Raw genomic sequence first — 26,419 nt, 5'->3', positions numbered from 1 at the left:
CCTTCCACTCCCAGTTACCCAAAGACCAAATTCTATGCAGCAAGAAGAAAAATTTAAAACATAAGTACAGCAGGAGCTGAAATGGTTCAATATGCTTCAACAGGATGGGAAGTAAATTTCCTCTCTATTGTTCTAGTGCTCTCTTCTCTGGGTACTCAGAAGTCTTCTTTTAGTTTTGCTCCCTTCCTTTCAGATCTTTTTCTTTGGAATAATATAGTGGGTTTTAAAAATATTACTTACAATGTCAGGCACTGGAAGATCATGCCTGTAATCCTAGATACTTGGAAAGCAGAGATCAGGAAGATGATTGTTTGAGGTCAGCCTGGGCTGGGTTTTCAAGACTCCCCCTCAATCAATAGCCGGGTGAAGTAGTTTGTTTATACTGTTATCTTAGCTATGTGGAAGCTGCGATCAAGAAGACTGTGGTTATAAACCAGGCCAGGCCAAAATGGTCACAAGATCCTATCTAGCCAGAAAACCTGAGTATGGTGGTATACCTCTGGCATCCCAGTTCTAGTTTGTCTAGGCCAGCCTAAACAGCAAAAAAGCAAGAGCCTCTGTCAAAAATAACCGGAGAAGAAAGCACGGAAGGAATGACTTAAGTCACTGAATGGCTTATGAAGTTTCATCGTTTCTATTTGGCTTTTTACCTCTCTCCACAGGAAAACCAGCATGGCTCTTTAAAAATCTACATTAAATGTGTCAGTGGTTTCTGGTGTAAATGGCACAAATGTCTAACTCTTCTCTGTGGCCCCTTCCATGACTTGACCTGGCTCCCCTCTTCCTCCTCCTCACCTTCTTTCTCTACCTCCTCCTCCTCTTCCTCCTCCTCATGTTCATCCTTCTTCTTCTCTTCCTCCTCTTCCTCCTCCTCCCCCTTCTCCTCCTCCTTCCCCTCCTCCTCCTCCTCCTTTTCTTCCTTCTCCTCCTCATCCCCTTCTTCCTCCTCATCCTTTTCTTTTTTTCATATATTTTTATTGTAATCAATAGAAGGGTTACATTATATTCACCAGATAGAAGGCGCATTACTTCACATACATTGATACCCTTTCTCATGTCTTGGTCCCCATTTCCCTCCCCCCACCCCACCCCTATCTTGTTTTCCCCCTTCCCCATCCAATTTCAAAAACCCAAATATGCATTTATCCAATATATCAGATAACAAAGTAAAATACTGTAACAATATGAGATAACCAAGGGACAGCAGAAGAGATGAGAGATAACATAGTACATTAAGGACAACAATCACCCATTATTTGGCTTTTGTTTTTTGTATCCTAGAGGTCCTTTCATTTAGCGTCATACTGTATGGCCTTAGGTATCTGGGTTTTGCTCTATTGTAAATCTCTGCTAGGAGAGCCCAAGGTTTCTACTGATTATGGCAAATGAGGGAAACCATTGAGCCTATGTTCCTTTGGGTCTGACTTACTTCACTTAATATGATCTTTTCTAAGTCTTTCCATTTCCTAACAAATGGGGCGATGTCATTCTTTCTGACAGCAGCATAGAATTCCATTGTGAACAAATACCACATCTTGTTCATCCACTCATCAACTGAGGGACATCTGGGTTGGTTCCATATCTTTGCTATGGTAAATAGTGCTGCAATGAACATCATTGTGCTAATGGATTTATTATGTCCTTGCTTCTGGATGGTTGGGTAAATGCCAAGTAGTGAAATTGCTGGGTCATAGGGGAGCTCTATGTTTAGTCTTCTGAGGAACTGCCATACTGCTTTCCATAATGGTTGAATGAGTTTGCACTCCCACCAACAGTGTAGTAGTGATCCCTCCTGGCCACATCCCCTCCAGCATCTGTTGTTATTAGATTTTTTGATCCTGGCCATTCTAACTGGAGTGAAGTAGAATCTTAGAGTTGTTTTGATTTGCATTTCTTTTATGACCAGAGATGTTGAGCATTTCTTCATGTGTCTTCATGTTTCTTCTTCAGAGAAGATTCTCTTTAAGTCTTTGGCCCATCTTTTAATGGGATGGTTGTTACTTTGGAGATTAGTTTTGGAGTGATTCAATTTTTTGAGCTGTTGATATATTTAAGATATGAGGCCTTTGTCCTTTGTCCTTTGTATGGTTAGTGAAGATTTTCTCTCATTCTGTAGGCTTCCTATTTAATTTACTAGCTATGTCCTTTGCCATACAGAAGCTCTGCAGTTTAATGCAGTCCCACTTATCCAGCCTTTCTCTGATTTGTTGTGTTTCTCGGTCTTTATTGAGAAAGTTTCGACCTGTGCCAAGGAGTCCTAGTGTTTCTCCTATTCTTTCTTGTAAAGTTTTCAGTGTGTTGGCTTTTACCTCGAGGTCTTTGATCCATTTGGAGTTAATTCTAGTGCAGGTGACATAGAAGGATCCAACTTTAGTTTTCTGCAGGTGCTTAACCAATTCTGCCAGCACCACTTGTTGAAGAGGCTGTCTTTCTTCCATTCTATGTTTTTGGCTCTCTTGTCAAAGATTAGGTGGCCATAGGTCTGTGGTTTAATATCTGGGTCCTCAGTTCTATTCCATTGGTCTTCAGGTCTGTTCTTGTGCCAGTACCAAGCTGTTTTGATTATTATAGCTCTGTAATAGAGTCTAAAGTTTGGTATTGAAATTCCTCCTGCGCTGCTCTTTCTGCTAAGAAGTGTTTTTGCTATGGGGTCTTTTATTATTCCATATGAAATTTTGGATTGCCTCTTCTATTTCTTTAAAGAATGTCATTGGGATATTGATGGGTATTGTGTTGAATTTGTAGATAGTCCTTGGCAAGATTGTCATTTTCACGATATTTATTCTTCCAATCCAGGAGCATGGGAGGTTTTTCCATTTCCTCAGTTCTGCCTTAATTTCCTTTTTCAGGATTTTAAAAGTTTTCATCAAAAATGTCCTTTACATTCTTAGTTAAGATAATTTCTAGGTACTTTATTTTCTTTGAAGCTATTGCAAAAGGAGTTGCTTTCCTGATTGTTGCCTTATTCCTCTCACTGTTGGCATAGAGGAAGGCAGTTGATTTTTGAGGGTTAATTTTATATCCTGCTACCTTGCCAAAGTTTTGAATCAGCTCAAGGAGCTTGGGAATGGAGTCTATAGGGTTCTTTAAATACAGAATCCTGTCATCTGCAAAGAGGGAGAGTTTCACTTCCTCTTTTCCTATTTGGATCCCCTTTATGCTTGCTTCTTGCCTTATTGCTCTGGCTAGGAATTCTGATACTATGTTAAAGAGGAGTGGAGAGATTGGGCATCCTTGTCTCGTTCCTGATTTTAGAGGGAATGGTTTTATCTTTTCGCCATTAAGTATAACACTAGCTGTGGGTTTGTCATTCACATCCTTTATTATACTAAGGAATGTTCCATGGATTCCTAGTTTCTCCAGAGCTTTTAGCATAAAGGGGTGTTGGATCTTGTCAAATACCTTTTCTGCATCTATTGAGACAATCATGTGATTTTTGTCCTTGCTCCTGTTGATGTGTTGAATTATATTAATTGATTTGCATATGTTGAACCAGCTTTGCCTCCCTGTGATGAATCCTGTTTGATCATAGTGTATGATTTTTTTGAGGAGTTGTTGTAAACTGTTGGCCAGTATTTTGTTGAGGAGTTTTGCATCAATATTCATCAAAGAAATGGGTCTATGGTTCTCTTTCTTTGATGAGTCTCTGTCTGGTTTGGGGATGAGGGTTATACTGGCTTCATAGAATGAATTTGGTAAAGAACCTTCATTTTCAATTTCGTTGAAGAGCTTGAGGAGTATTGGTGTGAGCTCTGCTTTGAAGACCTTATAGAATTCAGCTGTGAATCCATCTGGCCCTGGGCTTTTCTTAGGTGGAAGTTCTCTTATTGCCATTTCTATTTCAGAGCTTGAAATAGGCCTGCTTAGTTTCATCCTTTTCATTTTATGTCACCCTTGCTCATCAAACTTCAGGCACACAGGCTTCTGTCATGTCCTGGATTCCAGACCCCAGATTGCTCTTTCCTAGTCATTGGATTTCTGTATGTTTCAGAACATTGCATCCTTTAAAACACTACTCTAGAATTATAGGCATAACTTAAGTTGTAAAGGCCTTTCCCAACATGTATGTGGCCCTCAGTTAAAATCCCTGTATTTCCCAAACTCAAATTAAACCAGAAAAGATGGAACACAGATCTCTCTACCAGAGTTACCCAACAGAAGCCTTTAGTTTAAAGCCCGGAAATCCCAATCAAAGAGAAAACAAAGTTCCTTCTACCAGAAACGTCTCTGTCTTTTGCCAATCTTTTGTCCTTTTTCACATCTGGCTATGTTTCTGTTCCAGCACTTCTCATATTCATAACTGATATTATTACATCTATGTTCCAGGCTCAAATGTCTCCAGACACCACCTGTGTTTTGTCTGCCAGTGTGTGTCCAAAAGAAGGAAGGATGGAAGGCAGGCTCCAGTTATTCTAGACAGGGACAGCAGTTGGGAAGGGGCAGGCATAATAGCACATTTGAGAAAAGCACAGGATGAGAAGACTTCACTTTCCAAAGAAATTACTCTCCACTTCTTCGGCCTGCCTTTCAATCTGACAATTGGGTAGCTGGTTGCTCCATAAACATTGCATGGATAGATAGATGTATGTCTCAACTAGAGCAATTGTCTTCTAGAGTGCATTTCTTTCTACTCATCTGGATTCCATTGAAACTTGGCTAGAGACCACCTTCTTACAGTTCTTTCATTCAATAGCAATGTCAATGAGATTTGCTTTGGAAAGTTTATCCTTTGTTGTTCTTAAACTGTTTAATGCTTTGGTCTAATCTTGCCTCCTAATTAAACACAAAGTCCTAGAGCTGAACAAAAGTGCCTCACACTTGTCATCTTAGCTACTCAAGAGGCAGAGATCTCAGGATGTCAGTCAAAGCCAGCCTGGGCAGACAAATCCAAGAGACTCTTACCTCCAATTAATCAGCAAAAATCCACAACTGGAGGTGTATGTAGCTCAAGTAGCTTTCTTAATTAAGAAAGCTAAGAAAAAGACTCAGTACCCTCCCCCACACACAAATAGTTTTCAAGAGCAAAAACCTTTATTTTTTCATTTCCCTCTATTTATTATAGTTTGAGCTGGTATACTAAATACACCCAGTGCAAAAACAGTAGTCTCCTTTGTCCAAGGTTTCTCTCTTTATGGTTTTAATTACCCATAGTCAACTGAGCAGAGTTCAAATATATTAAATGAAAGCTCCAGAGTGAACAATTTGTAAATTTTATATAGCATGCCATTCTCAGCAATGGGAATCTCAGAACATCCTGTGTAGGGATAAAACAACCTTTCCTGCAGTGTATGTGAGCTATGGACAGTACCATCCCGTGAAGACAATTGTCAGGGAATCACCGTGCTTGAGTTCAAGTAAACCTTCATTTTGCTTTAAAATTGCTTCTGAAGAGCAAGAGTATACATTTTGTTAAAGTGCATCAGTATACTAGTATTATTCTAATATACTGATTCTATTCTATTATACACCGTTCTAATACTATTATACAATTATACATTGATCTAATGCTATTACACACTGTTCTAACACACTGGTATTGTTCTAATTGATAGATCTTATTTTATTACTACCATTATTAATCTATTCCTCCCCTTCCCCCTCTCTGCCAGTCATGAGGCTCGAACTCAAGACTTGGGCACTGTCCCTGAGCTTCTTTTGCTCAGAGCTAGCATTCTACCATTTGAACCTCAGCACCACTTCCTGCCTTTTCTGAGTGGTTTTTTATTGCAGACTTTCCTGCCTGGGCGGGCCTTGAACTCTAGCTCTCAGATCTCAGCCTCCTGAGTAGGCAGGATCACAGGGGTGAGCTGCCAGTGCCCAGTTTATTAATCTATTTCTATAGCTAATTTATACATTAAGCTTCATCATAGGTATATAAAGAAATATGGTATATACCAGGGTCAATATTATCAGTTTCAAACAAAATTTTGGAATATATTCCCTGCATGTAAGAGAAAACTGTACTATCCCTGGAACGGATGGAAAAAGGGACAGGAAGTAACTTAATGATGAGAATTTGGCTTGTATGACCTCCACAAATGCCTCTTTTCCCACATTTTCTATAATTTTTTTAAACGTTTCTGAAATGGGATGGGAGTTTGGCCCAGTGGTAGAGTGCTTGCCCAACATGCACGAAGCCCTGGGTTCAATTCCTGAGTACCACATACATAGAAAAGGCCAGATGTAGTCCTGTGGCTCAAGTGGAAGAGCACTAGCCTTGAGGAAAGCCCAAAGACAGTGCTGAGACCCTGAGTTCAAGCCCCTGGACTGGCAAAAAAAAAAAAATGTTTCTGAAACTTTTTGTGAACGAATGGGTGGATGAATGGAATTTTATTCAAAGCCTTCAAACATTCAGCAAAACAAATTTTGTATTCCACAATGCTAAACAAAGACAGTTAACTCTTTCCTTGAGCAAACTAGATATTATTCCCTTTGTTGTAATGCAGCAAATCAAAAATGGCTACAGTGACTTCTCATCCACCAGTTCACCTGACTAGTGTATTCTAAAGCACCTTCCATTCGTCCTTTCACATAGCCACCTTTACTTTGGTCCATTTCCTGCCAACTTTTCCAAATGGTCCTCCGTTTTCTACTCTTACCCTTCTCAGTACATATGTACTGAAGACAGCTGGGGAGCGGCAATTTGCTGTTTGCTTTCTTGAAAATCTTGTTTGTTGTCTTTGCACATAGGATAAAGTCTGTGATCTTTACTAACACCTGGAGGAATGGGCATGGTCTAGAGGCCAGCCACCTACAAGGTTTGCTTCATATCAAATTTCTCATTCTCTGGGTTCCAGCTACTTGTACCTTCCTTCAGCTGCTCTTCTGGCTACCTTGCTCTTGCTGTCTCATGTCACAAGCCACCTATTTTCTTAAGCTATAATCCACACATACAACATCCCTCTGCCATTGTATACACACGATACCACGTTCTTCCTCCACAGCACTTAAAGCATTTACAATTCTTTGTCCATAAATTTATATAATATCTGGTTTCCCCATCAGTTAAAAACTCCCTAAAACCAATACTATACATTCCTGGTCCTTAGAACAGAACTTGGCCTGTTGTCAGCATTAAATAAACTCTTAAATAAATGCCATTTGCATATTAATAAGCTTTTTTTAAAAAATTGAAGCCTACTTAAGTCAAATGTCCAATGAGTTGAATTCTAGGGAAGGCAATTGGGGGGACTGTGCTTAATATAAAATGATGGCAAATGTGCTCAGTCACACACACATGCTACTTACATAAATTAATCACATATCCCTCTTATACAACTGAAAACAATTCAGCAAGTATTTACTTAAATTAATATGGACTTATTTGTGGGCTTTCATTTTACTAATAACATGGTTCGTTTTTACAAATAGAATCCTCAAAATAAGGTAATTAGAATACAAAGCAAGGAAAGACACAATATTTTGGTTTTAAAAGTTGGTTTATTTACAATTTGGTATTTAAAAATTGTATCTAAGTTTTAATTTTTCTCTAGTTCCCTGGTAGGCATCCTATACTTACTCAAATATGGAAATGAAAGGCAGGTAACCTGAGCACGTTTGAATTTTTAAAAAATTACCTACAGCTACTATGGCTAATAAGATTTCATCCTGAATCCCTGAGGAAAAATTATAAAAGTTATATTTTCATACAAACACAAAAGAAAAAGGGAAACATGTTGTAAAAACATAGAAATAAAAGCTACAGTAATTAAACTCCTCATAGATGTCGATAAGTCACTCTTACAAATTAGCTAACAGTATGTGGGCCATGAAACTAAAATACTCTTGTCCCTTTTCTTTTTTAAATCATGCAATATGCAGTTAGAGATTTTCTTTTAGTGTCCCAGACTTAAAACTTCCAGTTACAACTAAGGTCTCAAATATTGTAGCTTATACAAAGCTACTTTGGGGTGAGTCTGAGTCTTGAAATAGCTAGGGAGGATAATAGCGTCCCAAGGAATGCCTGAGATGGACTGATACTCGCAGGACACCAGGAGAAGGATACATCTATATCTATTCTTTGTAAGGACCAGTGCTCTCTTGACAAATGCAATATAAAGCAACCTTACTCTTTCTGACTACAGATGACTAGTTAATACTCAAGTCAGCTTTCTTCAGAAGAGAAAACGTCCATTCGTGGATGTTCTCACTGAACTTACTTGAGATGCAAGAAAATGCATTCCTTTCCCCCATATGGGAAATGTTCTATGGCTCTTAAAATAGACCACATTGAAACAGTAAGTCAAAGCCAAACCAAACAAATCAACCAAAAACTTTGTAGGGGATGCCACTTTTTTTTCACGTGTAAGCAATACACTGTTCATCTTTTTTCAGTTGGGGACAGCATCAAGTATTAATAATGACAAGTGTTTGTACAATAGCCCAAAGAAAGTGCAGTGCAATTCAAACCTTTATAAAAAAAAAAAAGTAAACAACGCTATGAAATAAAGCCATAGTATCGTTTCTTCTGATCACTCTTAATGTTCTTTGCAATCCAGAAAAGGACTTTTAAAAACTCATTTCCACATCACCTAGATATAGTCTCTAGTGATGGTTTGAAGGCAACTTTAAACATTTCCAAGATTTGTGTTAATTCTGAAAGAAAAGTGATTAGAGAGGTTCAAGCAGAATATAACACTAATTCAAGAGCGAGCTTTCGAAGATTTGATAAATGCAGAGTGAGTGGGCAAGTACACTTCACCATGGTCAGATAACATAGATCAAATTGCTCTTTAGTACCATCTTTCCATTTCTACACAATGTATCTCTTAAAAATTAATGAGAATATCCTCTTAACTTTGGTTGGCTGGTTAGTAGTCTTGCCTGTTTTACACACTGCATATGAACTTGGAGGAGTAAGATAAGCCCAAATGGAAATCTAGAGATCAAGACAAAAGTTAGGCTTTGGAACTCTGGAGTATTTTCTTGCTTTAACAAATCTCACCATTGATGTAGGACACAATAAGTTAATTCCGTGGCTGTTGGTGATGTAAATAAGAATGGGAGGTATTACTTCCCACACAAGGGAAATACTTGTCTTCATAACATCCCTGCATCTGACAAATTACCAGAGCATCTGCTTGCTGTCTCCAATAGGAAACTCTCAGTTTGGTGTTAACTGAACTTGACGTACCAGGAGTTGGTTGAATCTCACAGGCCTATTTCTTGAATCAGTTATGACAGGACACGAAAACTCTCAAATGCAAACCATAGAGAAGATAGAAGTACAGAACCTGCAAAGGCATACGCACTAAAAAGCTTGGGTGCTCCTGGGAAAGCACACAAGAGTGTTAACTAGCCAGAGCTTGTTCACAGGAAGGAATGAAAGCGGGTGGAGAAGAACTGACTGACTCTGCTCTGCAAGCTCCAGCATGGAACAGAGCACATGGCAGATGCCATCTAAAGCAAGTTAACATAGAAACACTAAAGGCAAATAGAATAGGGTGAGGAAAGCAGGAGCTGTCCACTAAAACCTTAGTTTCTTAACTTGGTACTTGTGAATTTACCTTGAGCTAATAAATCATTACGGACGACCTAGCTAGGAGAATGGATTATTTTAACTTTTCAAACCACTGATGCCAAACTTATCCATTTGACATGCTAAACTTTCTCCAGGCTGACAGACCCAAAGATAATACCAGAAATAGATGAGGAGTTAAATTATAGTTAGAACAGGGGAGAAAAGTAAGGTAGGACATTAAAATTTTATTCTGAAATTATCTCTGGCCACAACAATAAAATTTAACAAATATTCACTAAACAGTCTTTACTCCTGTCAGCAGCTGTACAATACATACAGTATCATAGAACTGGCCGCTAGGATTAAAAATCCACTAGAACATATTTCATGTTAAGTGGCGACAGCAGCATCTCACAGAAATTTTTACATACATATATACACAGTCCACATTCAACCATTTTCACATATTTTTCAGTACACACAGTTGCAGCATATTACAGTCACATGTCTAAGTTGTTGCTCGGTAGAAACTCAAGCTACTGCCTAGACATAACTGTAGCAGTTGAGCTGAGTATAATTACAATTAATTTTATGTATGTCCATAGCAGAGAGATGTACAGCCCCTAAGAAACAAAGAGTTCACAAATACTTTTCATTTTAATGCTACCACAGCATTATGTTGGGCAATATTAAAACCTTTACCAACCAAATCAGTTTGTGTTTTTAAAAGTCTTCTGCTTACCAGAAATATTCTAGATGAAAAAAATTACAAAAAAAAATGAATGCTGTCTTTAAAATAACTCACTTTTTTTTTTAAGATTCCAATATGGCCCAATGCTACTGATGTCTAAAGTGTTTTTCTGAACATTCTGATGGAGTCATTTAACATGACTTCAAACCACCTATTAAGTTTAAAAGTGGCTCAAGTGCCTTGCACCCAAGTTGTAAAAATCGCTGGCTATCCTTACGAGAAGCCAGGCACATATAAAAGGAATGCACTTTGGTTCATACCAAATGCCCTGGGATTAATCACACTATAAAATTAAATGGTTTGAGGTAAATTTTTACAAATACAGTTGATTTTGTCTAGTGTTAGCATAACAAAAAATATCCTTTAAAAAAGCAGTCTGATGTTAAGATACAATAAAGACCATCTTTAACCCCTTAAACACAGGAATTCCCTCTTTCATCATCGGAAGATGAAATTCATGCCTTATGGTTTCTATTAAGGCCTGTGACTAGATATTTAAGACAGATGTATCTTCGCAGAGGTGGGTTCCATCCTTCCTGCCTTGTATTCAAACAGTTAAAGAGGCCCAAAAAATGCATGCCCCACAACATGGCATTCAGAACAAAAGGCACATTGTTAACACTAAGGGCACAATTTCTCTTCTACTGTTAATCTACACTGTCTTGCATCACTGCTGTTCCATTGCTGTAGCAACACACACTTACGTGGTAATGAACACTCTGGTGGTGCAAGAAACGGAGCCAGATGAGACTGCAACCAAAGACAAGACAAGGCTGTGCTATTCTTACGTCTGAACAGTTCAGACATCCCTCGACAATGGGAACCTGTGAGACTAAGGACTGTTTCCAAGCCAACTCCTAGTAGCCTATCAGAGCCCTTTATTTACCCTTGAAAAATCAACAAGATGCCACATTTTGTGGTTGTTGTTTTTGACATAATAACCAAACTAGAAAATTGGAAAAAGCAGTTTATTACTAAATGCTAAAACATGATGGCTCTTGTGAGTAAAGGAAATTTTACTGTATTTGGACAAAAAAAATTTTTTTTAAAAAGCCCCATAGCACTGCACATTATAGTTTGGCTTCAAAGTTTCCGGTCACATTTGTGAATACAGACAGACACAAATGCATTGCTGGCATCTTAGGAACCAGTTTCGTGTGGAAGGGGAAGGTAAAGCAGTATTAGACCACTTACAAATTTTCACATGTACCATGTTATAGGTAAGTTAGTAATGGCAGGCTCAGGTTCATAGATTTAAACTTCCATGTGCAAATGAGAGTGGAGATGGAGGAGGAACTTCATAAACCTTTTCTACATTTTTATTTATTTTAATGACCTAAAGAAAATAATCATCATAAAAGGTTTGTGGTTTTACACCACCACCAAACCAAAGCTTATGAATTTAGTGCCTTTAAGCTGAGATCTTAATAAATACATAAATGGTAAGTCCTCTAAGCCTCTGATTGGGGGGGGTACTGACACATGAGCATCACTTAAAATGTAATTTACTAACATTATTGCACTTTCAAGGATCACACAGCAATGTGTACAATATGCTAAAGAATTTGACTAGGGGAAATTAGCTACAATTTCTAAATACAGAAGTACAAATTAATTTATCAGTGACACCCTTAAATAGTAAAGCAAGTAGCGACATCACTATCATCCATACGTTAACCTTATTACTGTTTTTTTTTTAATTTTTGGCAAATATCTGAAATATTTCCTGAGCATATTTTTCCACCATCAACTGGCAAGGTCTCAAAAGAAGTTAAAAATGCTTTGTTGTAAATGACATCATATTTTAAAGTAAAAGGAAACTGTAGAATTAATGTTCAAAGAACTTAACCGGAAACTTTCTTGGCCTCACTGGGGGACCATGTCTTAAGTACTTGTAAATCAGTTTACAGGCAATACAGTAATATCTGTGCATATAAAAGATTATTTATCCTAATTTATACTACTCCAAACAGGCAGAAATCTTTCTACATTAAATTGCACATACTAAAAAATTTTTTTCCACGTGCCTTGCAATCGAGAGACATCACTGTTCATACCTTAGTGACAAAATACTGAAAATTTCACTGTGAAAATAAGCATTATTCAGAGAAGAAAATATTCTTTTACCTAACTAACTCTCAGCTATTTTTCCAGGTAAAGTGTCATTTCCACATAAAACAGTCAGTGCAATCCAAAAGAAAGCAAAAGAAAATAGAGGAATATGATTTTCCATGATGCTTCTAATGGTGCAAAGGGTTAAGTCAAACCATTTAACTTGTGGTTGAACTTCTCCTCTTATAAAGGTGTTCTTAAACTTGGCCATACACACTGGCCAAGCTAACTTCTGCTCACCAAGAGGATTTTTCAACCATCTTTCTTTTTAAAGAAAGAGTTGATACTTTCCCAGGCTAAGGGAACTTTACAGTGGCACCTAAAAAGTGTGAACTCATTCTAAATCTTCTTTGGAACTATGGAAACCCTTACTAGCTAGGTTGCTATCCTTTAAAAAAAAAAAAAAATGGAGTATGAAACAATGGTCACAATCACAGCCGAAATGTCTCTTTCCTGTGTTAACAGTCTGGGATATACCACCAAAGGACAAAGGCAAACTAAACGTAGACTGCAGATGCAGTAAAAGGGGAACAGAGAGATGAGTAAAGAGAAGGAAGGAACTATCATGGAATACATTTCTAAAATTAGGTGCAAAACCCAGTTCCGTGATAGGAGGCTTCTTGCACAAAAACTGCTTGCCTATCCTATTAGAAAATATGTAGCAATACACTTTTCCATTCCTATTTGTCCACTAAATGTTGCTTTGCTAGCTTTTTAAGAGTGTCAGACTGCTAAGTGGGCAATTTAAACCTTGGGGATCTTAGGGTGTGATTTTTGTTAGCATGTCGTTTTCATTTTGACCATTCTCCTCCAAAACTGCCACTGCCACCAGACTTAATTCTTGGAAGATGGCAGGAAGACATGCTAAACCGGTGCACAAACCTGGAGCATGGCGAGACCAGGAGGGGAACATGGGAACAAGAAAACATAGTGAATGTCTGACCAATCTGTAAAAGCACGGCAGTGATGTAGTAACCAATGGCCTGCCATTGATGTCATTTCTCTGCCACACTAAATACAGTAAGGCTCATCGTACTTTTTGAACACACACACACACACACACACACACACACACACACACACAGAAAGAAAAAGTTTCAGAAAGTATAAAAACTTAAAGCATTGTCCCCATGTATTTTATAAAAACAAAACAAACGACTGTCTTACATCAAAATTAAGTGCTGAAAAGATACAAATGAGTCGAGTTATTGAGCAAATAAAAACAGGTCTGAGCTACTCCTTTCAACCCAGTAAGGCTCAGCTATGTCGTATCTTTCAGATTACCAGCATCGGTGGACTGGAGCTCAGCTAACCAGTTTTGGCAACACTGTCCTCTGCTGAATATTCCCATTGGCATCTGTCATTTGTGCCAAATTCGTCCTCAGTTTGGAAGCTGAGCTGGAAGGTGGAGGTAACTTGGAAATCGACGTGATAGCACCAGTGCTCTCGGTTATCCTTTTCACTGATGTCTTTTCCCCAGTTGGAGGCTTCGGCAACCTCCTCCTGAGCCAGGGGTGCCTCAAAGCCTGGCCCGGGGTCATGCGGACTGCAGGATCCCATTCTAAACACTGTTTTAAGAAGTCAAGGAAAAGAGGATCGTCACATCCTTTCAGTGCGTTCCCCCACTCTCTGCTCTCTGGGGGGCCCCTCAGTTTCCCCCTCCGGGAACGGCCTCCATTGAGGACCACAGAGCCGTCGGAAAGAGTGGTGACAGTGCAGTAGCGGGGATAACCCTTGGAGCTCACAAAATTTTTGGCTCTTTTAGACGCGTCCAGGAGTTTCTGGGAAGGCATGCCCAACAGCTCAATCATACAGGCCAGCTGGTCTCCTTCATCTTCCCCGGGCAGGAGTGGGTAACCCGTCAGGAGCTCTGCTAAAATGCAGCCCAGGCTCCACATATCAATGGGCATGCCATACCTGGCCCCAAGGATCACTTCCGGAGCCCGGTAAAAACGCGACTGGATGTAGGTGTAGACACGCTGATGCTCGTAACAACTGGAGCCGAAGTCAATCACTTTAATACTGCTTCTACCCTGCTGCTTTAACAAAATGTTCTCGGGTTTAAGGTCACAGTGGATTATTCTGTTTTTGTGCAAAGCATCCAAGCACTGTAGAATCGAGTGGGCAAACTTCCGGACCAAAGGCAGGCTAAAGCCCTGGAACTTATTCTTCTTGATGAGCTCATAGAGGTTCATGCTCAGCAGCTCAAACGTCAGGCAGATGTGGTTCCGGAAGGTGAAATTCTCCAGCATGTGAATGACGTTCATGGTGTTGTCTTTGTCTTGCTTCCGCAGGTGTTCCAGGATTCGGATCTCCTCGGCTGCCTGTCGGTGGAAGCGTTTCTCGTTCCGCACCATCTTCAGGGCTACGTGCTGGTGGACTTTGTGGTCATAGGCCTTGACCACTTGCCCAAAACTCCCCTTCCCGATGACCTTGAGGACTTCGTACCTGTAAGCCACATGATCATGGGGCACCTGCACATACGATCCCTGGTCGTCGTCGTAACCACCGTTGTTGGGTCCACCCGTCATGCCCTGCCGCTTCTTTGCATTTGGACCCAAGAAGTATATCTCAGGGTAGCTGAAAATCTCATGGTGTTCGAAGGCCGTAAGTTTCTGCATGTATTGCTTCATTGCTTGCTCGGGTGTCATGGGGGTGGCTTTCACCTTCCCCATGCTTTCCAGAGACTTCAAAGAGGTGGAGCTCCCGTGCCGCCTGTGAATGCTCTCTAGCTGCCGCTCTGACACCACTGGCAAGCCTGTCTTGCCCACCGTCGTAAGCCCATTTGGTTGGGTGGTGAGCACTGTCCGCTTGTTACTGTTATCCTCAAACAGCTGCTGCACCTGGATCTGGCCGTGGCTGCTGACATGCAGGTGATCATTCATTGTGTGCTTACTGCCACCAATCTGGAATTGAGACAGCACACATGTAAGTAGAACAGAAGAGGACTGCCTGCCTGGTGCAAATGTGACTTTATAAGTCAGCCCTCACCCACGACTTTACAAAATCCAATTTGGTTTTGGTTCCACAGCTAGAACCAGTTTTACAAAGCAGAAAGTGTTCACCCAAAACACATCCCATAAATGCCTGGTCCCTCTGGACAAATTGACACAATAAAGGAAAGGGAACAGTGGCCTGGGTAAGCCTGGGAAGCACGGAAGAGCACACACACACAGGCCACACCTTACAGGCAAGTAGCTCGAGGGAAGTGACCAGGATCCTTAAGGACCAGTTAGTTCTCCATGGAGGCTGAGACCAAGGTTTCTTGCTCATTGTTCTGTATCTAATATTTTTTAGTACCATGCCTGATATATCACAAGTGCTCCATTCAAGCGACACTTAAGATTAAAAATTGAACAAGATGCAGAGAGTCTAACACTGCTCCTCTCATCCACTCTCAGCACCTGCCATACCTCAAATGGTATTTTACCAACAAGAACACAAGGACCACCCCCATCTTGTGTACTCTTTCTCCAATATGTAGCCTATCACTAGTGCTTCTCTCTTCCCTGCCCCACTGATTAAACCTAGGAACATACACATGATGCAGTGATGAAAACAAACTGTGTTTTTAGCCTTGAAAGATCCCCATGCGGACATGCACTATAGTTATCTTGTAAACCTCTAACCTATTTTTAAAAGTTTCTGGGAGTTACTGACTATAATGACCATTTAAGGCCACTCGCCCAACAAGCCAAGCAACCACCACACTGCTGAGGCTTCTTTTGGTCTACAGCTCAGCAATCTTTGAAGACAGAGCTGCTCAGGGATGCTCTGTTGTCCAATGAGGAATACAAAGCAGCAATTTCTATTTCTGACACGAACACCATCCCTGAACACCATTCCTGCAGTCCAAATAAAACAGACAGGGTAAACCAACAGCTCCTTTTTACGCTTCTTCAAGCAGTCTTCTAACCAATTTTTACATGATATCCCAAAGAGCAATGTATCATTCACAATTCACCTCATTTATTTAATATTAATGTCACACAGAGATAATGTACCCGACTTTCAGAAGCTTATGATATAACGAGCTGAAGTCCTGTGTCACTGTTTTTTTTTCCTATTTCCTCTACTAAACTCCCTACTTCTCAGAGTTTTTATAGACTAAGAAGAATGAAAGCTTGCTGTAGCATAGCACAGTAGTTTGAGAAATGGTTTGAGAATGCTCAAATTGTAAAATGAAATTCTAAATCCTTCCTACTCGCAGATGAAACCTACATTTTAACTGACACGTATCAAGTATAATGACCATCTTTAGAATGAGGTTTTTCTCCACTTCTACAACAAAGTAGAAGTTAGTACTTGGGCCTGTCTGACTATGACTTCATAGACTCAGGATTTTTATTTCGTAGAGAGGTTTTTAGTTGAGCTCTTTTTATTAAGTCACAGATAATGCTCCACACTAGGTGACCTTATATTTTATTAAGATAGCTGGACAGGTTACTCATCTTCATTCTAGGCTAAAATATACGAGATGCATTAGAAATGCCTTATGCACATATAAAAGTGGGTAAAGGCTAGTTCACTGTTTTTCTTCCCAAGCCTCAGTCTCTAGTTATTCCTTTGCACTAGAGTTTTGCAAACCCCAGAGGGGGGGAAGGACCTAGAATTTGAAATACCTGTCTCCTGAAGAACTGTTTTCCTCAGGCCAGGATATAGGTACTTTGGAAGAATAAAACCAATGTTGCTTGTATGCATGCTATAGGAAGGGTCAAGTTTCATTAAAGACAAAGCTAAGGTATAAGGATTCCTAAAATGATAATGAAATAAAACTCTTAGCATGATACAAATTCACTGTGACTTTTACTATAGTTTTTTTATTTTGCATAATTTTAAAAAAAAGTCATCAAATGTCACCAGAACAAAAGGCATACCGCCCCCCCCCAAAAAAAACAAAACACTGGACCATCTATCTCTCCATCTTCCTTCAGTCTCTTCTTGCCAAAGCAACTATTAGTCCATTTGCTCTTAGATTGGTTCAAGCGCCTCCCCCCCACCTCTCGGATTTTTATCCCCATAACTCTTCCACACTGACCCAGACACAAGCCAGTTTCAGCACCCTTCATGGAATGAAGCTGCAGTCTCCTACAGCTGACCCTCAGAATCTGTACCTGCTAGGCTCAAGACAAGTGCTTATGGTTGATCAGGCCCCTCTCCCAGAGGAAATTCACACTCAAGATTGCTCTACCAAATGGTTACCTCTTCTTGTATGTCTCAACTTTCATTAAACAGAAGACTTCCCTGTAACATACACACACTCTAGCTATACATACCTGTGAGTCCTTGGCACTCGTTAACTGGAAAGATCTCTCAACATTTCCCTCACCTTTCCCAACTAATGCAACCCCCTCCTAGTAAGGACACACAAGGTTTTAACGTGGAGCTTCCACTACATAACCTGAGTCCTTTCAATATCACCTCCCACTGTTACCATTCTCTCCAAGAAGGAAGTTGAATTCCCCTAAGGCCCTTGGAAACAGCAGGCTCCTTCAGACAACTGTATATGATGAGGTCACATCCTAGCAGCCCAAAGATTTCTAGTTCAATACATATGAATGTACAGCAACATTCACTAACAACTGTACAACCATGGGCAATTTACTTATTGTCCTCTGAAGAAAGAAAGAAAGAAAAAGAACAAAGCTACCTTAATAGGGCTCTTAGGATGATCAGAAAGGCAGTATTACTGAGTTAAGTGCTTAGTATCAAACTGAGCAAATGAGAGCTATGTATTGTCCTTTTCAATGCTTTCCTCCCATCACATCTAAAGGATAAAGTCCAGCTCATCTTTCAGCCTGGTTCCACTCTCATCTCCTATGATCCATGAAACACCTACTTCTACACTAGTGTTCACTCGATTTTACTATAATAGTTTTAGCATCAATTTCACCCACCTGGCTGAGAACAATTCCAGGGCACCCTCCCTGCCCCCCAATCTTTTAAAGCCACTATGAACTACAGTAAACACTCAATGGCTATGTGGTGAATAGGCACACACAATCCTTAACTCTCATCTCTCCTGGAATGAAGGGGTATTTCTTAGTACATTCAAAAGAATACATGAGTCAACATTCAGGGAATTGAAAAACATCCCTGGTTCCCTAAGTCACAAAAGACATCAGGATTGCAGTACATTGGTACTTTGGTGAAGGACACAGAGTTAAGAAAAGCCCCTGCAGCAGAAATAGAGACTAAACACCTAAAAGCTACTTGTGCATCCTGACATGTTCTAGGTATTAAAGTCACTTGAAGCTAATAGCAGTGGCTTATGATTGTAATCCTCACTACTCAGGAGGCTGAGACTTAGAGCAGAAGTGTACGCATGTCACCATGTTCAATTAATGGGCAAAAAAGTCAGGCTGGAGATGTGGCTCAAGTAGTAGTTTCAGACATGGGCGAACAAGGATGCCCCCCTCCAAACAAAACAATGAGTCATTTGAGAGCTTTGGAGAAAAAAAAAAAAGACTGTTGAGTTTTCAACATTGCAGGACTCTGAAATGACAACCAAACTGAAAAGCATGATTAACTCATCTATGAAATAAAAAAAACAATTATAGAGAAGCGAACTAGAATAGCCAGAATATTTCCAGAAAATATATATCCATGTATCTATAGATAGATAGATAGATAGATAGATAGATAGATAGATAGATACACATATATATACACACATATATATATCCACATCACAAACTTAAGGATATTAAAGCCTTTTACTCTCACTTAAGCCTCTTGAAATCAGAGATCATGACTTATTTTTGTTTGTTAATGTCTAACACACTGTGTTAACATTTAAAAATACACATCAGATTAATGTAATAGTCAAAACACCCACAATTGAATGGGTAAAGACTAAAATGGAGAGACCTACAAAAGCCTGTTTGACCATAAGAGATCTTAGTACTAAAACTTACATGAAATTAACAGTCTCATGAGCTTGGTAGTTTGAATCAAACAGAAAATGGCAAACAAATGCTACTACTTCTAAGTGTTTTAATACTTCTTTGAAGTCATCTTAGAAATATTATGCAGTGGTTTGTTGTTGTTGTTTTGTTTTGTTGCTTGTTTGCCAATCCTGGGGCTTGAACTCAGGGCCTGGGCAGTATCCCTGAGAGCCCTTTGCTCAAGACTAGTGTTCTACCACTTGAGCCACAGCACCACTTTCAGCTTTATCTGTGTATGTGGTACTGAGGAGTTGAAGCCAGGACTTAAAGCATGTTTCTGGCCCTATATACTGTTTTAGTAATACAAGTGAGTCTAGAAATACCAGGATTTAAGCTCTTCCCCAAATATACTGACAGGCCTGAGTCAGATGTCTACTTTTATGTTCTTTAAAATAAATACTACTTTTAAAAACATTAACTTTATATCTTTAATTATAATTATTTTATAAAGATAAAACTGATAACTATAGAGTGCTTTAAACACTGGAAGTTGAGAATGGTGACACAAATGAATATTCCAGAATTATAAAATATTTGTCTATTAATATTTTCCACATGATGCTAACAGGAAAAATTGGGAACTAAGATATTTATTAGGTATAATTGTAGGACAAACAGAAATAAACTAAGTGACTAAAGATACTCAAGGACAGAAAAGAAAGGGCAATAAGAAATTCCAAAGCTGATAATCTTTAAAATCACATATTTACCTGCTCACTGTATGATTTACAAGGAACAATACAGACACACTCCTGTGGAAATATCATTTTCCTCTCCTAATCATAATGCCCATTTCTCCCCAAGTGTAGTTGCTCTGTAACTATAACCTGACACTTTGTAAAAGCATATAGACCTATGGCAATATAGATCTGCAATAGTTCTTGCATTTATAATAAAGCTAATACAATTCCTAGAATCAGTTAAGCCAGGTAGTTTATTAAAACCAGACTCCAGGAGTGTGTCAGGCTATTAATATGCACTACTCTGTGTTGACTAGGGATTCCTTATCAAGCAGCTAACTTGTGGAGCTGGCATCCTCATCAAAAAAGGAAGGCACAGAACCAGATAAATGCTGTGTTGCCAAATCTGCCAGTTCTATAAAATCTGCAATGCTATACTATAACTCATGAAATCAAAACTAAACAACACCTGAAACCCAAATTCCCACTTTCAAAACCAAGCATCTCATGATCAACAGCGCACTTAAGTTTACACTTAACACAGGTAAATCCGGCACATGCCACACAGCAAAGCACAAGCACCCATCATTAGGAGTACTGAGTAAATAGACACTTCTTTCCCTCTCTGGTACACCATACACAGGCTACCCTTCCAGTGGAAACTTTTGTTTTCTCTAATTTCATTACATATTTCAGTTGCACAGAGCTTCTGATCAAGTAAAGCCTTGCCTCACAAAACTGTAATCCAGATGCAAACCAAGTACTTCTTTTCCAGTTCACATCATGTCATGTGATTCCATCAACACATGAAAAAAAAAAACTGGATGCTATATTTTCCAAATTGTCGGATGATTCTAAACCAAACAACAACAAAAAACCAAAAAAAAAAAAAACACCCATGACTCCTAAAACCACTTAGCAGTTACTAAAACCATTCAGCAGTTACTGAACTAAAATGTCACTGTGAAGAGAACATAATAAGCAATACACAGAATCAACCGTCTACCTACCTGCACACTCACTCCCTTTCATCAGTACTCCAACCCACATTAATTTCTGTATAATGAATTCCTAGCCCGTAGGACTAGACATGTCAGGAATAAACAACGACGAAAGAACGTTTTCTAAGAAACCTGTCCACACCTTCCCAGGTCCAACAGGCACAACTACAGTCTAGACATCCTCACATAAATTCTCCTCTGACAAACAAGTTTCCAACACTGGAAACCCCCCAGAAATGCCCCCCAACAGGCTACAGATGGTCTTTTCTATAAGAGCTCGCCTCTCTCTCTTGGCAAACAAAACCCTATCTCTAGCAAGCACCCCCCCCCCACCACACACACAGAACCTTCTTAAGGGCCGTCCTATGAAAGACTGCGACATGAAAGAAATCTTTGAAACCATCCATGACGCCCTCGGTCCGCATATCTCCTTTAAAGGTTGGTGGGCACCAAGTGTTGTCCCTAGGAGCCAAGATAAGGTTGTATGTTCAAGTTGAAGGTAGCTTACCTACCAATCTCGGCAGCCACCAGCTCCATGCTGGGCTCACCCTCACTCTGGGCCCTCTGGGGGAGACCACAGCACCTGCCAGGGGGCCCCTACTGGGCTTGCCACCTACGAAGCCAAGCTGGGCCCTTTCCTTCTGAATAATATCCAACTACAGATGCTTACAGGGATGGCTTGTTTTGACTGCTGCTGTGGCTCTTATTTTTGTTCATGTTAATTACAATTTCTGCTGTGCTCAAACCTGTAGCACTCATAAAACATGCTTACACACGCGGGGGACAATTTGGCGGTGCTCCCTACTGGCTGGAGCCAGGCCTTAGAGGCTCTTTGGGGGATCGATTTTCCCGGCAGGGCAGCCTGGCTGTCCCCTAACACAGATCTGTTTCTATAAATACTTACTACCCACGGGATTGGGGGAGGGGGTGTTTACCGGGGCCGGGGATGGTGGCTCTAGGAAGCAAAGGTGGGGAGGGGGGGCGAGGGAAGTAGAGGAAAGCGACAAGGAGGAAATCCCAAGGAAGAGGAGTTCGAGGGTGGGCGGGCTCCGGAGGGGAAGTGTGGGGCCCACGCCACGAATCTTCCTTTGTGGCTGCAAGCTTTGGGTTCGCCCAAGTTACAGAGGGCGGCGTCGGGGGAGGACAGGCCCCTGGCCAGGGGCGTGGAACCGTCCGCACTTCACCCTCCCTTCTCCCGGAGGAGGTATCACAAGCCAAGTCCGGGGGATTTCTTGCCTGGAGCCCCCTCTTCCCCCACCCCACCCCGCCTCGTCTCCCCCCCACCCCCCGGCGGGCTGGATCTCACCGTGAGAGCTGTGGCTGCGGCGTTGCCAGCCCGGAGAGGTGGCAGGGCGATGGGGGAGGGCGGGCCGGTCCCCACTCCGCTCCTGGTGGCCCCCGCACCGACGAGCCCCGGAGAAGCTTGAAGCTGGCGAATGGCACTGTCCCCTCCTCGGCCTGGGAGTCACGCACGAGAGGAGACAAAAGAGGGTCAAAAGGTGTGTGTGTGTATGTGTGTGTGTGTGGAGGGGAGTCATCCAGATTCCCCTCCACACACACGCACACCCCGGATGGGCAGTGAAGCCCCTCTCCCGGGAAAGGACGGGGCGGGGGAGAGCCGCCGCGCACCGGGCAGGACGAGCGGGGGGGGGGGGGGCGGGGGAGCGTCGGGGCTCGGCGCCCGGGCGCGCACCCCTCCCCTCCTTCCCAGGGCGGGGCTCCGGCAACTGCAAAGTTAACTCGGGGACCCTGGCGCGCGAGTTCGCGACCCGGCGTGGAAGGCAGGCGGGGCCGGGGCTTTCTCGGCCCACGTAGCAAGCGGCCAGGAGAGGGTGTTCGCGGAGTCGCCGGGCTCGGGGAAGAAGGGGTCCCCTCGGGGCCGCCCTGGCCCGCGTGCAACAATGAGCGCTGGGAGCTCCCCGCGCCGCCCCGCCGACTTTGTTCACGGTCCCGCAGGCGGCGGTGCCCACCCCCCCCGCCTCGACCCCGCCACGCGAGGCCGGAGCAGGCCCGGGCACCGACGGGCTGGGCGGGTGGCGGGGGTGGGGGAGCCGACGCGGGAATCCGGCCTTCCTTACCGGTCGGGTAGGCGGCGGGAGCGGCGGCCGAAGGTTTCCTGGTTAACATGGCCGCTGAGGAGGAAAATGCATTTCCAGGCTGCCGTCTCCGTCACCGCCGCGGGTCCCGCTGCTACTTCTTGCTGCTGCTGCTGCTGCTGCTGCCGCCGCCGCCGCCGCCGTCCCCCGGTCGTTCCTCCCGCGGGTCTCCGGCGCTCCCTCGCCGCCTCGGGTCAGCTACAGCCAGACACACACAGCCCGCTGCATCCCCTCGGCCCGGGCCCGCCGCCGCCGCGAGCCCCCCGCTCTCCTCCTCGCCGCCGCCGCCGCCGCCTTCGTCCTCGTCCTCGGGCGGCTGCAGCGACCCCCGGCCCGTGCACATGCCTCGCCCTCCCCAGCTCGCCGCGGGGCCTCCCCGATTCCCTCACATAGGGGCGCGGGGAGCGGCGACGGGCTGCGCCGCGAGGACCGATTGCGCTCGGGAGCCTCCTCCCGGGCCCGCGCGCACGCGCACACACACACACACACACACACACACACACACACACACACACACGGCCCCCCCCCGCGGCCCGAGGAGGACGGCCCCGCCCCCGTGCAAGCCACGCCCTCCGACTCCCCCCGCCCTCCCCCGCCCCCCACACACACTCACAACCCGGGCCCGGGCCACACGCGCTCACCGGCGCCCCATCCCCCTCCCCGCCTGCGGAACCTCCGCAGAGCCGCCCCTCGGCTCCTCGGAAAAACTCTGCAGCCCCCGATCGCATTCCGCCTCCTCCTCTCGGGCCATCTGCCCTGCTCGTCCCCCCCCCCCAATTCTCCAGTCCCACTCCCCCACCACACACCCACCCTCCCCTCCGGGCCTGCGACGCCCCTGCTGTGCAACCTACCCTAGCTGCCCTCCTACCGAAATCGCGGCGGAGACCCCTCCCCTCACCAGCGCCCCCCACACACACTCACGGCGGCTTCTAATGGCTGCTCGCAACAATACACCCCTCTACCCCCCTACCCCCCACCCCGACCCCCTGCCCTGTGACCTAAACACCTCACCGCGCCCCCCCCCCCAGTCTAGCACGTCGATAACTTAGTGGTGCCAGGGTCACCTCGGAGAGTCAGGCCCAGGGAAGGGACAGTTGCTGGAGCTAGGTGACCATCGAGCTTGGGCAAAGGAGGGGTCTGCCCACCCACCGCACGCGCGCTCACACACACGCACGCACACACGCCCTCGTGGACTGACTGACACCCAGGGACCCCTCTCCAAGTCGCTAGGACCCGGGGAGGCCGGCGAGGCGCTTGTGGACGGCCGCTGGGGGAAGCGGTTGGCTGCGGGTTGCTAGGCAAAAATAAACATCAGAGACACCTCCCATTTCCTTACCTCCCGGAGCCCGGCCCCGGGCGGCCGCTGGGGGAGACACACCTTCCGCTCGGCTCCGTCTCCGGCCTTCCAGCCTCCCCAAAGATCGCTCACCCCCCCTCCTCTTCCCAGAGGATCGGGTGCCCTTTTACATCTGCCATCCACACAGCCCCCCCTTCCCCGTGCAGACAGGAATGACTGCCCCCTTCCCTCACACCTGCGCCTCCTGGGTGGCGGCCGGACACCGGTGCCTTTGTCCCCGAGGTCACCACTTTGGTTTTTTTTTTTTTTTTTTTGGTCTCTGCAAACTATTGGGGGGGGGGGAGGGCGGGAAGGGAGAGGGGGTCGGATAGATCCTGGATGCCCAGGCGGAAAGTTTTTGCATTTCCAGAGAGGGGTGGCGTGTTGCAAAGTCCTCTGCAGTTACTTGGGTTCCTTCAGCTCAAACCTATCTAGGTCTTCAGGCCTCCTGGCTGGGCCCAGGCGGCTAGGCCCCTACTAGGGTAGACTTTAATGGGGAGAGAGGCACACCTCCCGCGGAGGCCCACCGCCCCCGCTGCTTGCAATTGGCATAGCCACCTCCCACCGCTATACACAAATTCCCCAAACTGTTACCAGGTACACTGTACCTCCCCCAGACTCTGGAGGGTCTTACAGAGAAAGTAAGGGTCGGGCTTACTAGCGAAGAGTGGAATGACACCTAGCAATATGCCTTTGAGAAAGTAGGAAAGGTGGGAAGGAGGGAGGGAAGGGAGGAAGAAGGGAGGGAGGGAAGAAAGGAAGGTATTTTCTAGGGACCTCCACTAAGAAAGGAGAGTAAAATAATCAGGCAAATAATATGCCTCGAAAAGAATCACGACCTGAATTGGCCCAGGCAAGAAATACTTCCCTATGCTAATCACATTCAAATCCACTTGGGGAAACATTCAGTGTTCAGAATTAACTAAAAGAAAAGGGTTAATTAGTAGCAGAGATGAAGGTACAAAGTATTTCCTGACTGTCAGTCTAATTTCCCCAACGGGTCTGTCACATCACCTTTCATTTTCAAGAAAGCTCACACAGTTTTTCCTTCCTCCTCCTTTGAAAACAGTTTATTTCCATACCACTTTCCTTTGTAAAATGGGCTAGTCAGATAAAAATTTGATGAAAAATCAATTCTAACAAACTGGCATTTGCTTCAAAGTCATTTGTGCAGTACTTCAATAGTTGTAAACACATACAGACACACACACACACACACACACACCTTTGCTTTTTTTCATAAATAAGAAAAATATTAACAACTTGGAGTCATTGATTCCTAAAGTAACAATATTAGTTTATACATTAAAAATAAGGAAAAGGCAAGAGGTCTTTTTTGGCAAGCAGGCAGAAAAACTAAAGAGAATATTTAAGGAATGTAGTATTATTGTCTTATGATATAAGTATAATTTTATATGTATATATGAGCATAACCTATTTTGATTATAAATGGTATGTTTCAAAAATGTGTATTAATTTTTACCGACCTTTTTCTAAATTAGTACTAACCACTACTTGTATTTATCTTCCTCTGTTCAATGCTGGTGCAGTCAGTGCGACTTAGTCAGTCTGAATGAATGTCCAATAGGAAGACATACGAATGCTGTGCTTGGAATGACGTAGAATGTACTAGATAAGTTCTGGGAGCAATTTTGCTCAAGTTGTATTATTACAATGTATCGATGTTGGTTATATCATTATAATGTACTCTTACTTGTCTCTTTGGAACATTGTCACAACTATTAACCATATTTAATCTTCATAACTTGCTACCAGACCGGAGATGACTTAACTTTGAATAGTAGCTTTTTCCCAGGCTGCACTCAGTGAAATAAGGCTACTTTTTTGGTTCTTGCCTTTTATAAATCCTCTATCTGATCTAGAATGTTTATAAAATTGAAAAAAAAAGCCATACTGAAATAACAAATATGTGGGCAGGAATTAGTAAGAGTAGGGAGAAAAAAAAATCTAAACAAAATCTCAGAATTGAGCCTGTGAAAGGAAGTTGGCTTTTTTTTTTGCTGGGAAAAGTCATG

General features: G+C 43.0%; 1 protein-coding gene across 1 annotated transcript; it reads right to left on the bottom strand.

The window, feature by feature from the left end:
• Positions 1-7,433: 7,433 nt before the first annotated feature.
• Positions 7,434-23,416, bottom strand: Dyrk2 (dual specificity tyrosine phosphorylation regulated kinase 2). Its single transcript, XM_090328102.1, has 3 exons — positions 23,030-23,416; positions 22,258-22,409; positions 7,434-15,229 (listed from the first exon to the last, which is right to left on the bottom strand). The coding sequence occupies exons 1-3, from the start codon at positions 23,076-23,078 to the stop codon at positions 13,628-13,630; spliced, it is 1,803 nt and encodes a 600-aa protein (XP_090184228.1). The 5' UTR covers positions 23,079-23,416; the 3' UTR covers positions 7,434-13,627.
• Between the last annotated feature and the right edge of the window lie 3,003 nt (positions 23,417-26,419).

The sequence above is a fragment of the Megascapheus bottae genome, chromosome 2 (assembly GCF_031878675.1).
Source record: "Megascapheus bottae isolate mThoBot1 chromosome 2, mThoBot2.hap1, whole genome shotgun sequence".
In the NCBI taxonomy this organism is placed as follows: domain Eukaryota; kingdom Metazoa; phylum Chordata; class Mammalia; order Rodentia; family Geomyidae; genus Megascapheus; species Megascapheus bottae.
This window is presented reverse-complemented; position numbering and strand designations above follow the sequence as displayed.